The sequence below is a fragment of the Lepidochelys kempii genome, chromosome 6 (genome assembly GCF_965140265.1).
Source record: "Lepidochelys kempii isolate rLepKem1 chromosome 6, rLepKem1.hap2, whole genome shotgun sequence".
NCBI lineage: Eukaryota > Metazoa > Chordata > Testudines > Cheloniidae > Lepidochelys > Lepidochelys kempii.
Window position 1 is genome coordinate 50,747,115 of NC_133261.1, and position 16,174 is coordinate 50,763,288.

General features: G+C 42.6%; 1 protein-coding gene across 13 annotated transcripts in view; it reads left to right on the forward strand.

The window, feature by feature from the left end:
* The window catches only part of PPFIA1 (PTPRF interacting protein alpha 1), an 87,719-nt gene that overhangs the window by 13,033 nt on the left and 58,512 nt on the right, over window positions 1–16,174 (forward strand). For all 13 annotated transcript variants that reach the window (XR_012159381.1, XM_073347883.1, XM_073347881.1 and 10 more), the window contains exon 3: window positions 14,791–14,892. Coding sequence is in view for 12 of the 13 variants with exons in the window: in XM_073347883.1 (XP_073203984.1) it covers window positions 14,791–14,892 (102 nt within the window). In the remaining variant the exon portion in view is untranslated. The remainder of the gene's footprint in view (window positions 1–14,790; window positions 14,893–16,174) is intronic.

Here is a 16,174-nt window from a genome sequence, read left to right on the forward strand (position 1 = left end):
AGTCCCTGTGCTATACAGGCACACTGAGAGCACTGCTGCCAGGAGGAGTGCTGCCTCTTTGCTTCTGGGCATGCCATCCAGAGCAATTTTTGGGTTGGGGGGGAAACATCACCCGGCATGGCCTGCACCTGTGGTCCATTGAAAAGCGTCTGGCAGTCTGTATTTGTACAGCAGTGCATCTATGCATCATAGCTGCAGCACTTCAGTGTGGACACTACCTATGCTGACATTAGGGTTCTCCGGACACCATAGGTAATGCATCTCCCTGAGAGGAAGAAGCTGTTCAAGGTAAAATATAAAACAGATTTATTAACTACAGAAAGATAGATTTTAGGTAATTCTAAGTAGCAGGCGTAGAGATCAAAGTTGCTTACATAAGACCTAAAAATAAAATTGTAGTGTAAATTCTATAGACTAAGCAAGATTTGAATCAAGCAGTTTTTCACCCTAAAAGATATTACTGGCAGCTCACAGTTCTTAATACACAGGCTGTATTCCCATTCAGGCTGGGACCAATCTTCCCCACTTCAAAGTTTTTGTATTCCAGATGTTGAGATCGGGGAGGAGAGAAGCCAAGTGATGATGTCACTGTGTCCCTCTTTTATACTTTCTTCCAGGGGCTAGAAAGATTCTGGGTTCCCCTTAATGGGCCATGGTTGGTCCTGATGTAAGTGTGTCTTAGTAGATGCTCCTTTGCCCCTGAAAGGCTGGCTGTGGACGCACACACACCCACTCCCAAAACATCATAACTTCAGATACAATGGTAACACACACAATTCAACAGGTATTAATGTTCAAAAAATCAAGACTTCTTAAATGATATCTCACAAGGCATATTTTGCACAAAACACATAGTCATATCACAGTGGTGAACATGGGGCTTCCTGGGTGCTATTCTGAGGTACCAAAGTATCACAGAACTTTTTCGTTTCCATGTTCTAATTTTTGTAGACTGTTTTTCACTGTAACTGTTTTAGTGCTTGATGTAGTTATTTTTGTATATCTGAGTTCTAAAAGCTGCTTTGGGCTGTTATGGATTCTTATTTTTAGGAAAAGTATTTTATGTGGTGATAACTGAGTCTTAGGCTTGTAAGTCTGGAGTTATATTTTTGCAGGTTTGCAATCAAAGGTGATTTTAAAAAAATCCACAGAAAATGCTGTGAAGACTACAAAGTTTTCATTTACATTCAGTTTTTCTCTTGGTGTTGTCTCACATGTTTATAGTTGCATACATTTGGCAGGCAAGTGTAACTAGAGCTTTTTTTGTTCCCTTAGAGCAGTTTGTGCTAGCCTTCAAAATGTATTTTATGGGTGGGGTTCAACAATACCATCTTCTGAAACTTGAGCCTTTTTGTTCTATACTCCTCATACAATTAGTTTTTGCTTCCAAAGTAGGATGTGAAAATTCTAAGACTTAAATCACCATTTAGTTGTGCAATATCAATATGTCTCCATGGTCTAAGTAGGCTGTAGAAATCGGGAAAATACTTAGTACTGCTTGGTATAATTTGAGGAGGTCAAATGTTTAGACAGCTGCACCCATTTTTCTTGTCTCATAGTTTAAAAGCTCATAAGGTAATAATTTGTAATTAACAATAATAAAGAACATTGTAATTACTATTGGAATTTCTGATCATGGTGGTAAAGGTGATTGATTCACTTGCAGAAGACTGGTGGTCACACTTTCAGAATGAGCTCTTTGGAGAAGGCTTCTAAACTCAAAGCCCTGATTGTCATTTACACTAACGCCTTGTCTGTATATAGAGATTTTTTATTCAGTATAATCCAGGCGTTCTCAACTGGGGGTCTGGACCCCTTAAGGGGTTGACAGGTTATTACATGGGGAGTTGTGAGCTGTCAGCCTCCACCCCAAACCCCGCTTTGCCTCCAACATTTATAATTGTGTTAAATATATAAAAAAAATGTTTTTAATTTATAAGGGAGGGTCGCACTCAGAGGCTTGCTATATGAAAGGGGTCACTAGTACAAAAGTTTGAGAACCACTGGTATAATCTAAGATATGAATTTACATCAGTATAGTTATAACTATGGTTGACTTCAAAACTAAACATTTTTTTAGCTTGTATAATAGATATTAAATTCTTAACTATGTTTTAAAGTAAGTATTAGTAATTTTGGGAGGAGAGGAATGCACTGGGGAAATTTTTGACATCTTTTTCTTAAATTACTTTATTAGATAACTGTACCAAAATGTCATGTGCATATCTGTTATGAAGATGTTATCTTCATGTTTAGAACTGTGGCATATAACAAATGAGAAATCAAATTACAGGCTTAAGATTGCTAAGATTCTTTTATATTAACCAGGTTGGTTTAAAGCGTATTTTTCAAAATTACTTCTAACAGATTCTTGAACTTCCCAATGTATGTTTCAGTTCCCATAGCTATTAACCCTAGGGTACACTTACATTGTAGATCAACAAAATGAGAGATTTTACTTTACTTTGCACAGAGTGAATGCCAAGTTCTTAACTGGCAAATAAACTTGGATAACTAATATTACTTCCTGTATATAATATAGCATAAACATAAAATAAAAAATTTAAGCACCCATAACTTTAGTTCTCTCTCAAATGTTGGTAGACTTGTTACAGGTATCTGTCCTTATTGAGCACTACCTGCTTGAGCAAGTTTGGAATTATAAAACCACGCTGTTCGTCACTTGGCAAAAAAATTATATATGAGAGCACTGAGGGCGGGGGGAAATTCTTGTTGACGCTTGCCTAACGTGTGGCTTGGTTAACCTCCAACAGATGTTCCCAAAACACTCCCCTTTAACACAGTTTGAAAAATTTACTTTATAACTGATAGCCCTAGCCCTAATTCTGCCAGCCAGAGGCAAAGATGAATGACTGTGTGGGTCAGGGCAGTGCCTCAGCTGCTTCTCACAGCTTTCACAAACAGGAACATCATTCCATTGAAACTATTGTGCAGAATGTGTTGTGACCAGCATCTGTTCTTGCAAGAATATTTAGATATCTAGATTTGGTGTCAGTAAAATCTAGGTATTAAATACCCATGTAGTGACTAATTGTCTTATAAACGTTGAATTGCAGATGCATCTTAACTGTATAGAAAGCCTAAAAATGTATTTAATACTAAAATGCCAGTTGGCAAGAATTCTACCATTATTTATTGATTTTGAATACAAAGTGTGCTTGTTAATTTACAAACAGAAACATACTTGTAAGTTCCGTTGGGCAAATTGCAATTCAGTAATGTTTGATTTCAGAGTATTTGATCTTTCAGTACGCTTTGCTTTTGGTCAGTCCTGTAATGTGAGGTCCCAGCAGAAAAGCTGAATCCTCATTAAATTTTCACAAATGTAAATATACTGTAACCAGAGCCAGGCTTAGAATTTTGGGGACAGGAACCATACATACCATCCACCCTTGCCCCTCCACACAGACAGGCTCTCTCTTTTTCTCTATTATATCCCAGCATGTGTGGGATCCTAGTGGATCTCAGCCTGTTTTTTGTGGGGGAGAGGGAAAGAGTGGGGGAACGTTCTTAAGAAAAGTCTCAAAGATGTAATTGAAATTTAGATGGGTTTGCCTCATACCTTTTCAAACTGGTGGCACAGGATTTTTCTTTTTTAATTAAACTAAAAGTGTATCCTTTGCCATAATGGTGGTGAGGGATGGGGAAAAAGTAGGTGTGGGAGTTTCTTCACTGACATGAGCTCCATAGATAGTTGTAGCTTTAGGCATCTTTGAGAAGTCATGCAGTATCAGCTGCCAATCAAAACATGACTGGGGGATGGCGAAGAAGATTCTGAATGTTCTTATTGTGAAATCCTGGAAAGATTCTTCAGTCCCGAAGAGTGTTAGACTTCAATAATTTAAGGTGGTAATAAGAAATGCGCCTGTGTTCATGAGAGGTTTAGACCAAATGCCACTGAAGAGTGAAATGCAGAGCATTATAAGACTTTATTCCTATATTAACTACAAATATTCTTAGTTTGTATTTAATCTGCTGTAGTTTTGAGGAAAATTCTGTATTGGCTAGAACACCCACTAATGCTGTTTACCAGGTCACAATAGTCGTGTGTAATTCAATTAGAAGTCATACACTGCAAAATCATGATTTATACTTTTTTCAGCAATTAAATTTAGTATTTGCTTTTAAAAACATTTTTCTTTTTGTTCAGATTCAACAGGATATGTGGTTCATAATAAGTCTTTGTGTGTACTGCAGGTACACTTTTAGTGGAAATATGCTGTCCAACCAAGAGCAGCTAAAGTAAAATACGTTTCGTAATACAAGAAGTAACAGCAGCAGCCATATGATGGAGGGATGATCGCTATCACCTGTTCATGAATAAATATTCAGGTGTCACATGAAGTTGAGAAGAGTGCTCTTGTTTGTGATGATATTCTTGTTTGCTAGCTTTTGGCTGTAAGTTGCTTCCAGCATTTGAAAGTATTACTTTAAGAAGGCTGTTCAGTGAGGGAGAACAATCTGAATAAGCCATTTTCAATCGAGCTTCAAATTTTCATTTGTTCACGAAGGATTAATACTGTTAGGAAATATTTATGTTGTATTCAAATATTGGACATAGTTTAATCTTTGATATCTTTTTGGATAAATGAAGCTTCTGCTGTACTGTATTGTCCATTCAGATGAATATGAGGTCGTTGACCCTTGAGTCTGTCATTCTAGAAGATTTGAATTCGATTTGTTTTATAGGTGTAAAATAATGTAAGTTGTAGTGACTTTAGAGTATGTGTAGCATAGTAACTTAAAAATATTTGCAAAAAGAAAAGGAGTACTTGTGGCACCTTAGAGACTAACCAATTTATTTGAGCATAAGCTTTCGTGAGCTACAGCTCACTTCATCGGATGCATTATGCTCAAATAAATTGGTTAGTCTCTAAGGTGCCACAAGTACTCCTTTTCTTTTTGCAAATACAGACTAACATGGCTACTACTCTGAAACTTAAAAATATTTGTGATTTAGTCGTGTTTGACATTAGAGGAAGTGTATAGAAACTATTTTCAGTCCTTTACAATGTTTGCTTAAAGACGGAGGCTTGCCTTCTAATAAAAGAGCAGGATGAAAATAAGCTTATATCCATCATATGAATGGATGTATCAGTAAAAGAAATTTTAAGTGTATTGGCAAGACAGCATATTCTGTGGGCTTTCCTAGTCACATGAGGAAGGGTCTAGTTCTTCTCCATCGATTTTTACTGCACATTAGAAGCAAGAGAGTTGAGTAATGTCTAGACTACCCCCCCACCTCCCTCCTAATTCCCCTTTAAAGTGTGGGGAGAGAGGAGGATTACAGTGAAGTGATTGTATTTATTCTATAGCTTCTTTAGACCTATACTCAAAATATTGTACTTAAATTGAGCATTACATAAAGATATACAAGAAGGAAAAACATGAATTTCTAGAAAAACAAACTGCATCTTATGTGTCTTTATTAAATGCCTAAAAACTTCATTAATGCAGAGTTAAGTTTGCCCAGTGATGACTCTCATGTCTTTCTTGAATGTAGAGAGTGGCTAAACAAAAATCTCTGAAAACCAGGAAATGAAGCATTAAGGTAATGTACACTTAAATCTTTGAAAACCAGGAAATAAAAAGTTAAGGCAAATGATGCCCCCACGGTGCAACTGCAGCACTGCCCCGTTGAAACTTGCAACAGCTACTGCAAATTGTTTAGTAGGGCTAGTATGAAGCTAGCAAAGAAAGTGGTGGATTCTCCATCTCCTCAAGTCATGACTGGATGCCTTTCAGAGACTTTACTCAAACACAAGGTACTAGGCTCAGTACAGTAGTAAATGGATGAATTTATCAGGCCTGTTATGTAGGAGGTCAGATTAGCTGATCTAACGATCCGTTATAATCTCTCAAATCCATGAATCTGCAATAAGTAGACATGAGGAAGGACTAGGCAGGGGCAGGCAAACTTTTTGGTCTGAGGGCCACATCAGGTTTCCAAAATTGTATGGAGGGCCGGTTAGGGGAAGCTGTGCCTCCCGAAACAGCCAGGCATAGCCCGGCCCACGCCCCCTGACGACTCCCCCAGGACTCCTGGCCCATTCAGCCCCTTCCGTCTCCTGGTGTCCCATCCCCCCCCCGGGACCCCTGCCCCATCCATTCCTCCCGGACCCCTTGCCCCCTGACTGCCTCCTGCTGTCCCATCCAACCCCTCCTCTCTTTCCTGACTGCACACCCCGGGACCCCTGCTCCATCTAACCGCCCCTGGAACCTCTGCCCCTGACTGCTCCCCGCCACCCCATCCAACCCCCCTGTTCCCTGTCCTCTGATCGCTCTGACCCCTGCCCTCTATCCAACCCCCCTGCTCCCTTACCGCGCTGCCTGGAGCACCGGTGGCTGGTGGCGCTGCAGCCACGCCGCCCAGAGCACCAGGACAGGCAGCCATGCTGCCCAGCTGGAGCCAGCCACGCCACTGCACAGCACAGAGCACTGGGCCCAGCAAGAGCTCGCAGCCCACCGCGCACAGCATTGCGCCAGTGGTGCAGTGAGCTGAGGTTGCGGGGGAGGGGAAACAGCAGGGGAGGGCCCTGGGGCTGGCCTCCTGGGCCAGCAGCTCAGGGACCGGGCAGGAGGGTCCCGCAGGCATGCCAGCTGTCTTCTTTGTTCGGTATAGCTGAGAAGTGATGCAGGGATTAGCTGGAGCAGTCTGGGAGAGCTGTGACTGATATGAAGAAATGATAAATTTTGAAGGTTGTGTCAGTAGAGGAGCACAAGGGTATCTTCTTGCCATAAGGAATGTCAGCAGCCTGGTGGAAAACATGGCAGTGATCTCCAGGGTTTTGTGAATGGTAAGTGAAGGCAGTATCTCAGAAGGAATCTTCAGGGCACAAGTGAAGGGGCTGTGGGTGCGGTTGTATGGTGTAGGCATAGTGTTTAAGTGTAAGTAGATCCTGTTTGCCCCACCTGGCCTAAAGTTTTGCCTTAACAAAGAGAAGATATTAAACTTCTTTCTGCAGATCTCAAGTGCTGTCTTCCCAAAGCATTCTGTAGCATCTTTAAGGATAAAGCGCTAAGGCTATGTCTCCCCTAGAGAGCTTACAGTGGCACAGTTGTATTGATGCAGCTGCACTATTGTAAGATCTCTAGTGTAGCCGCTCTATGCTAGTGGGGGAGAGCTCTCCTGTCGATATAATTAATCCATCCAATCCATGCGGTAATAGCTATGTTGGTGGGAGATGATCTCTCACCGTCATAATGCTGTCCACACCACCGCTTATGTCTGTGTAACTTATGTTGTTCTGGGGTGTTATTTCACATCCGAGTGACATAAGTTATATTGACATAAGCGGTAGTGTAGACATAGCCTAATATTCATAGCTCAAAGAGAGAAGTGTTAAAGTTACATTGCAGGGGTGTCATTTACCCTTTTTCTTCATATCTTGGTTTTCAGAGGCTTCAGTTTAGCCACACACTACATTCTCGAAGGTCTCAAGGCAACACTGGGCAACCTTAACTTTGTGTTAAAGTTTTGGGTAATTTAATTTCCTTGTTTTAAAAAAAAAAAAAAAAAAAAAAATTGTCAGCACCCAGTGTACCACAACCCAGCTCTCCCTCTCTGTTGCTTCTGGCTTTTTGGCAGTGATTACCCAGCCACAGGCTGCACTGGACACATATAAGTCCATTTGCTGTGCCTGCATGATCTGCTTGTGTCCCATTTCTCTGCCTATCCAGCACAGTCTGGTTCTTGCTCTTGATTCAGCCTTCCCCACCATGGAGAGGTAGGCATCAGCACAGCATCTGCAGGTTTAGAAGCTGAGGAGATTGTGTAGGGCAGGGGTGGCCAACCTGTGGCTCCGGAGCCACATGCGGCTCTTCAGAAGTTAATATGCAGCTCCTTGTATAGGCACCGACTCCGGGGCTGGAGATACAGGTGCCAACTTTCCAATGTGCCGGGGGAGGGTACTTACTGCTCAACCTCTGGCTCTGCCACAGGCCTGAAACCCACTCCACCCCTTCCCTCCCCTGAGCTTGCCATGCCCTTGCTCTGATTGGCTGCCAGTGGGCAGGAGGCGCTGGGAGCTGATGGGGGAGCTGCTGACGTATTACTGTGGCTCTTTGGCAATGAACGTTGGTAAATTCTGGCTCCTTTTTAGGCTCAGGTTGGCCACCCCTGGTGTAGGGACTAATATAGAGTTAGTGGAAATCTTCTGAAGTGGAGACAGACATGAGGGGGACATTTTTGTTGAGTGATTGAAGAGACAGGTGAAGCTATTCCAATATCCTCTGCTGCATAGCTCTGGCTCAGAATAATTAAAACAGCAATATATTAAAAGGGTTGCATTTTTAAAATGTTCGTAACTTTCTTCTCAACATTATTAGATCTGTCCTCAGAGGATTAAATATATAATTATTTTGAATGTCAGATGGAAAATTAAAACTGGTTTGCTTTTTAAAAGGTTGATAGTTTTAAAAAACATGTAAGCTGTTATCTAAATAGTTGCGTAAGACAACAATTTGCTTGATTTTTATTCAGGTGTTTCAAGTTGTATTCAACTTCGGGCTGAGAGGTAAAACTGCAAAAGTTTTTGTGAAAGATAAGTGATGAAGATAGGTATTGGAATGAAAAATAACTTTTGTGATTGTGTTATAGTCCTGTTGGTCCCAAAGGTTAGATAATTTTTCACAATATCTATTTAAATCCATTTTGTTGTTAAGAATTCTGTTTGAAGCTTTAAGTGGGATGTGTCAAACTCTTGGCTCATGTTAGTGGGTTTGACTGGTTTGTGACACAAGTAATTTACTACAACCTACTTGCTGCATTCCTATGTGCTTAATTATTGACTAATTTATCTTCAGTATTGAGAGATCTCAAAATAGGTTTTTATTTTAAATGTTTAAGGGAAAAAAAGCTAGTTTGATATCCACATTCCATTCTGAACTCTTCTATTCAGCTATTTTTTAAAAAAATCCTTTTTATTGTGCACATTTTAAAAAAACCTTGAGATTAAGAAAAAAATTGAATGTAGACATGTTTCACTGTTTTCAGCTGTAGATAGAACTGCTCACAGTGTAAAATTTTAATTTCAAAAAGAAAAAAGAGCCTACTCAGCTAATGGTTGAAGTCATATATTTCCTTCCTCAAAAATTATCTATTTTGAAATGTATTCTGCCCCCTAGGGTAACAGTGTGTAAGTTTCTGTAAGCTCTTTTCTGAGAAACATACTTTGTTCTAATCACAATAGAAACTCACAAGATGAAATTGAAAAATAATGGCAAAAGTAGAGAGATTTACTGAAGTTCTCCCATCAGCAATAGTGGAGATACTAAATTTTTCTCTTATAAAACCAGCAACAACATCATATGGAGGGAGTGTTGTTTTATCCTGGCTTTGTAAAATTCTATTGGATAGTGCTAAATAAAGATGTGTCTTTTTACACGAAAATGATAGCCTGAACAGCTATTTATGCAAATCTGGCATAAACTGCATTTTATCGTTTACCACTTTGTCATGTGTTTTTGAGTTTAGTAGTACAGATAGGTATGTTTGTTGCATTACGCATGTTTCAGACTATAATCCTAGTATTCTCTTTAATGTGCAAGGTGCAAAAACCAATTAACCTATATACTCTATTTGCATGTAGCTATACAGGCAGAACCAGACTTGTCAGTCACTGATAAGAGAAGGTGTGGCTAGCTACCCTGAATAGCCTGCCAGTTTTTCATTCTGCCTCTGACTATAAGAAGGTTTGGCAGATCTGTGGCTGCATAACAAAACAACCAACCAACTTTGGCCACACAAAACAAACAAACAACTTTGGCCATACATTTGCCTTCTGTAGCTGTATTTCTGGTTCTTTCTCAACAATGGGATTTAATGGCCTATCTGCTGCTTAGACACTATTGGTGCATCCCCTCCTCTCCCACTGTTGTGGAGTACAGTATGGGGGGGAGGGGATAAAAGACAAGAAAGTGGGGAAACCACTGTCTGCTCTACTCCACTTGTGGAATACCTAGATAGGGATCTTTGCATGTTCTGTGATTGGGATACCTGCATTTCTCAGCAGTGCTAGACATGGCAGGACATATTCATGAAGTTCCTCCCCCAAGCTAGAAGCAGCAAATCTGGACCCTGAGCAGTAGGAACCTGGAGCAGGTTTCAGACCCCTCTCCCTGCATGACAGGGGAAAAAGGGATACAAGAGGACTCCTCTATGGAACAGGACAAATCTTCCTAGATGGCAGTTTGCATTAGTGTTACCATCTTTCAGGCTCACAAAAAGAGGACACTGCTGGAGAGCATGGAGGGAGCTGAAAAGGGGGTTACAGTTTGTGGGAGTGCTAGACGGGGTATATTCACCTCACTCTTGAGGTGGGAGACAGTGTGGTGTGGCTCCCTGTCACAGTGGCAGGGCAGCTGGCCCAGGCCCGGGATGCAACACCAGCTGTCTGTCAGCACCTCTGTGTCTCTTCCCCTCCCCAGAAGTCCTGGGAGCCCAGGCTCCATGAGCTTCCTGGCTCTGCGAAAGCTTGATACAAAATGCGTTTGACTTTCTAAACAAAACTTTTGGAATTCCGATTCTTCAGGAAACTTAAACATTTCATTTATCTTTCTGTTCCAGACATTTTTTTTTGGAAACTTGGAATTTCCTGTGGATTGAGAATTCCAGTTTCCAGCCAACTCTAATAGTTATAACTCAGCTATTTGAGAACTTCCTTTTTCTTCCCATGTTGTCATTTTAGTAATGGAATGAGGGAATGGTTGTGTGCTTTCTGTTTGGCGTTATTAATGAAGAACTTGTAAGGACACGTTTTGCTTTAGTAAGGTCTGCATCTTGGCAGCATTAGAAGGTTTTAATTTATGTAGGCAACTTAGAATGAACAACATCTGAAATACATCTTTGTGTTTTTGATTGTGTATTCCGTATCAGGTTTTCATTAAATGTATTAAACTGTCCTAATGAAGTTTTATCATCCTCCTGCTTGAAAATGGCAAAAAGAATTTAATTGTCATGCAACAAGAGTAAAGATGTTTTGCTTTTCCTATTTTGTTAAAGGAGGACTCCCTTTTTCGTCAAACGGAGCAATCTTTTATGATTGACTTAAAAAAGCCATTTGAACTTCACTCTCAGTAGTAATCTGAATTGTTTTTCCACTGAATAGACTTTTTTTTTTTTTTTTTTTAAGAGGGAGGGTTCATGATAGTCATGGATTGTATGTAATTGATGACAGTGATACCACTATTGGTTTTTGTAGTGACTTTTAGCAGTCTAATGTGTCAGGAGTCCCAGGAGCATATGCCACAGAAGTTATTTTTTGTGTTTTTTTTTCCAATCTTTTCCAATGTATCTTTTGGATACAGTTTACAGAATGAAGCTTTGTCTACACTGCCAATTGAACGACAAAACGTTTGTCATTCACAGGTGCTTAAAAAAGGCCCTCCCCCACCCTGAAAGACACAAGTTTTGCTGCGGCAAGTGGCAGTGTAAACGTTGGCAGTGTAAAAGTGGCAGAAGCGGTCTCCTGTCGACAACGCGAACCCCGCTCACAAACAGCGTTTACACTGCCCGACGTGTCACTAAAAGGTGTGTTTTGTAGACAAAGCCTTGGGCTCTGAAACTTTTGTACATCAGCTTTGAGTCTGCCTGTTTTAGTTGCACATGTTAACATTGTAGTAGTGATGTTTTAGGTAGAGCTGAGGCGTCCTTTCAAAGGAATTTGTTTTCAGGCATGTCTAGCTTAATTCAAAACAGCTTTGTATTAAAACTTTAGACTTAGGGCTTGGCTACACTTGCAGATGTATAGCTCCAGGAGTTAAACCAGCCCTTGGAGACAGCAACGGGGAGAGTGCTGCCATGTGTTCACACTGTCAGTTGCAAGCGCAGTGGCATGGCCATATTTGCGGCACTTGCAGTGGCATTTGGAGCAGTGCATTGTGGACAGCTATCCCACAGAGCACCTCTTCCCATTCTGTACTGGCGCTGTGGCTTGTGGGAAGGGGGAGGAGGGTGCATGACATCCTGGGTCCTGTCCCAGTGCCCCATGATGGATCGCTTCCATCTAAATTTGGTGCCATCTTTAAGTGTTTTTTGTACTGCACACTCTGTCTTCCCTTTCGGTCTGCGGGAGTGGATCCCAAACTGCTGAGAAATATGCTGATGGGTCTCGCCAGCACGTCACGAATTGCATTCAAGTTACTACTTATGCTACAAAGTGACAGTGAGGAGTCCGACGATGATGTCGACACGCATAACGCATACGACACGAGATTACTTGTGGCATTCACGGACATGCTTACCGCCATGGAGCACCGCTTTTGGGCTCAGGAAATAAGCACTGAGTGGTGGGATCACATTGTCATGCAAGTCTGGGATGACGAGCAGTGGCTGCAGAACTTTCAGATGAGGAAAGCCACTTTTATGTGACTCTGTGCTGAGCTCACCCCCACCCTGTGGCACAAGGAAATGAGATTGAGAGCTGCCCTGATGGTGGAGAAGCGCGTGGCGATTGCAATCTGGAAGCTGGCTACTCCAGACTGCTACCGATCAGTTGCTAACCAGTTCGGAGTGGGCAAGTCTACTGTTGGAATTGTGTTGATGCAAGAGTGCAGGGCCATTAATCGCATCCTGCTCCGAAGAACTGTGACTCTGGGCAACGTGCGTGACATTGTGGATGGCTTTGCACAAATGGGTTTCCCTAACTGCGGAGGGGCTATAGATGGCACGCATATTCCAATTCTGGCACCAGACCCCCTAGCTTCTGAGTACATAAATCAGAAGGGGTATTTCTCGATGGTTCTCCAGGCTCTTGTGGATCACCGTGGGCGTTTCATGGACATTAACATAGGTTGGTCTGGAGAGGTGCATGATGCACTCATCCTTTGGAACACAGGCCTGTTCTGGAAGCTGGGACTTTCTTCCCGGACCAGAAGATCACCGTAGGGGAAGTTGAAATGCCCATTGTGATCATTTGAGACCTTTAATGCCCTGGCTTATGAAAACGTACACAGAGAGCCTTGACAGCAGCAAGGATCTGTTCAACAGGCAGAGTCAGTGCAGAATGACTGTGGAGCATGCTTTTGGTCATTTTTGGTTGCCGGGGGCCCCTATACTCAACACTGTCCCCACATTTTCCACAGGATGGGTTTGTCCTGGAAGATATCTTGCTGCTGAGGGTGACCTGGGAAGAAAGGGAGGGTCTTCCGCAACAATGCGGCTTCTGCCCTGGCCCTTATGTGGCTTGCCTGTATGCAGCAATGGTCCCCCCGTCTCTAATGGCACAGTGGCACGGACATGTTAGCCTTACTGGGACAAGGAGCACAGTAGCTCTGCCAAGGAACCTGCGCAAGTGGATTGCCCAGCTTCTGCAGGAGACCTTCAGTGAGATCACTGAGGCCGATTACCACGATGTGAGAGAGCACATCAACGCCCTATTCCACATCTAGGCATGCATGCAGCCCTAACCCTTCTTTCTGTAACCCTCCTCGTCCCAACAGCCCGTACCCAACAACTCCCTTCTCAAAATAAAAGCCACTTACCTCATCTGCTGTTTGTTCTTCCCCAAGCACCGTCCACTGCGACTGGTTACCTTCCTCCTGGCTTGAAAACATGTCTTGGCTGCATGCATCTAGGGATACTAGGCCCCCCTCTGTCTCTGGGCCCCCCTCCTCCTCAGCACCCTCGCTTCCATTTTCTGCCTTCTGCCTTTTTGCACTCTGGGCTGTCATGGCCTCGGAATTGTCCATGGTGCTCTTCGGAGTGGAGGTGGGGTCGGCCCCAAATATCTCATCCAGCTCTTTGTAGAAATGGCAGGTCATGGGAGCAGCTCTGGAGCGGCAGTTTGCCTCCTGCGCTTTGTGGTGGGCATTCCGCAGCTCCTTCACTTTAACCCTGCACTGCATCCTGATCAAGGGCCATGACAGAAAGGGGCCATGACATCTGCCTGTAGGTATCTTAATTACTACAGCTGGAGCGCAGCTGGGACTGGACAGCTTCCTCCCCCCAAACACTGATGAGGTCCAGCACCTCGCCATTGCTCCATACTGGGGATTGCCTGGCGCGTGAAGGCATGGTCACCTGGAAAGCGCGGCAAGCACTCCACGCCTTGCTGAGCAAACAGGAAGGGGACTTTCAAAATTCCCAGAAAATTTAAAGGGCGGGTCTGACAGTTGGTCACCTTAGGGCAAGGCAGTAGAGTTCAAAGTTATGACCAGAGTGGCTAGAACAGGCATTGTAGGACACTTCCTGGAGGCTGATCAGAGCGCATTAATAGACCAGGTGTCCACACTGGCATCATGGTGCTCCAGCTGGGGCGCAGCAAGCTCTATGCTTCTCGTGGAGGTGGATTACCAGGGGTGCTCCAGCCGCAGGGTCCGCGCGCTCTAACTGCCTTGCCAGTGTGGACGCCTCTGGAGTTAGGGCGCTTGGGGCTGATTTAATGCGCTCCAACTTGCAAGTGTAGACAAGGCCTTAGTGTATGTGTAGTCCTCAATAAACAGTATATTTTGCTAGGCTTGAAAAGTTTTTAAGAAAAAAGGAAATAAAAGCACAGATAATTAAAGTGACTTGACGCATACCACACGAGATTATTCACATACTGAGGAGAATCCATGTCTCTTGACTTCCAGTCATGAGCCCTGTTTCCTGGAAAACATCACCCCTCTTCTAGCATCACCATCCCCTTCCTGGATAAACTTTTTCCTTAGATGTGTTGAATAAAAATAATTGATTACAACTTTACTGAACTACTTATTGTGGTAATAATTAATATAATTGGGTTGCACACCGTTTATGATACTGATGTATTGTTGTTTGCTTTCTTCCAGGAGTTTGCAGCACTTACTAAAGAGCTTAATGTATGCAGGGAACAGCTCCTTGAAAGGGAAGAAGAAATTGCTGAACTGAAAGCAGAAAGAAATAATACAAGGGTTAGTTACTTGTCTGATCTCTATTGATTATTGCCATCTGTGGCTGGCTTACCACCCAGAGCCGGTCTGTCCCTCTTTTTTGGCAGGCCCTTTAAATTTTTCTGTCTAGCTCCACCTGGAGTGTCTGCAATATTGTTTGTTTTAAAATGAAATTACCTCAAATACAAAACAAGTGTCTCTGCTGGGGTGCTGTATTCTAGGCCTCACCAACTCAGTACTTGCTCTCCTGGGTTGGGAGGAGAGGTCAGCAAGCAAACAGTCCTTCCTGGATGATAACATCTGCTCTCACAGTGAGAACAGGGAGCTTTCTCTGCTATCCCCTACCTACCTGGGTTTTGTCTTGTTTGGTTGGATGATTGATTGAGTGATTAGGAGACAGGGAGCTACAAATATCTATACTACAAAAGTCTTGGCTTCAGGCCTTTAAATAGTCTCTCCAAGACTCTTTCCCTGAGACCATTTCCTCTCTCCCCATGTCTGCCCCACTTCTCCCCAGGATATTTGGTCTGTTGAGACTCTTGGAATGGGGAGACACTTGACTCCATCCCCCTCGAATTCCTCTTTTACTTAAAGGACCAGTAAACCCCATTAAACCATCATTAAGGAAAATATAATTAATTGGAGAATTGAACTTAATATTGAGATTCCCTTCAGACTGTGTATCATGCTCTTATACACCAACTTAAAACTCAAAGATAAAAATTTGTAAATTCTTCTTTGAGTATTGTCCATATGGGTTCTCGCTGCTGGTACAATTGTGCCTCATATAAGGAAGTGACAGTATAGCAGTGTCTTTTAAGGCTGTGAATGCATCTTGTGTATATTCCAGCTAACGGCAGATAAAGGACTGCAGCTCTGACTGCCAGAGGGTTCCTTCATGATAAGGGATTCTGAATTAGCGTAAGACTCTGAAGTAGTGGAGCAGAAGTGCAGGTCATGGAGATCCACACAGTTCGTGCAACCATGGTTCGAGTAGTTGCTCCCCAACAACTTCTTCATATATTTCCTGTGTATAACCCAGTCCACGTGATTAGAAAGCAGTTCCCAGACTTGAAACAGACAAGGAACTGAGAAGTCTTATCGAAGCAAAGATTAATATGAAGCTCTGTCAACCTGGCATCTTACCTAGAGGCTAGGTCTGGGGAAGAATGCTGGGTAAAAGGGTGAACAGTGGTCCATGTTGCACCTCATCCATTTTATTAACTTTATACAAAGATATCACTGAAATGTTAAAGGCAAACAAATTAATATATTTAATCTTGAATTTTGATTCCTGGGTTGA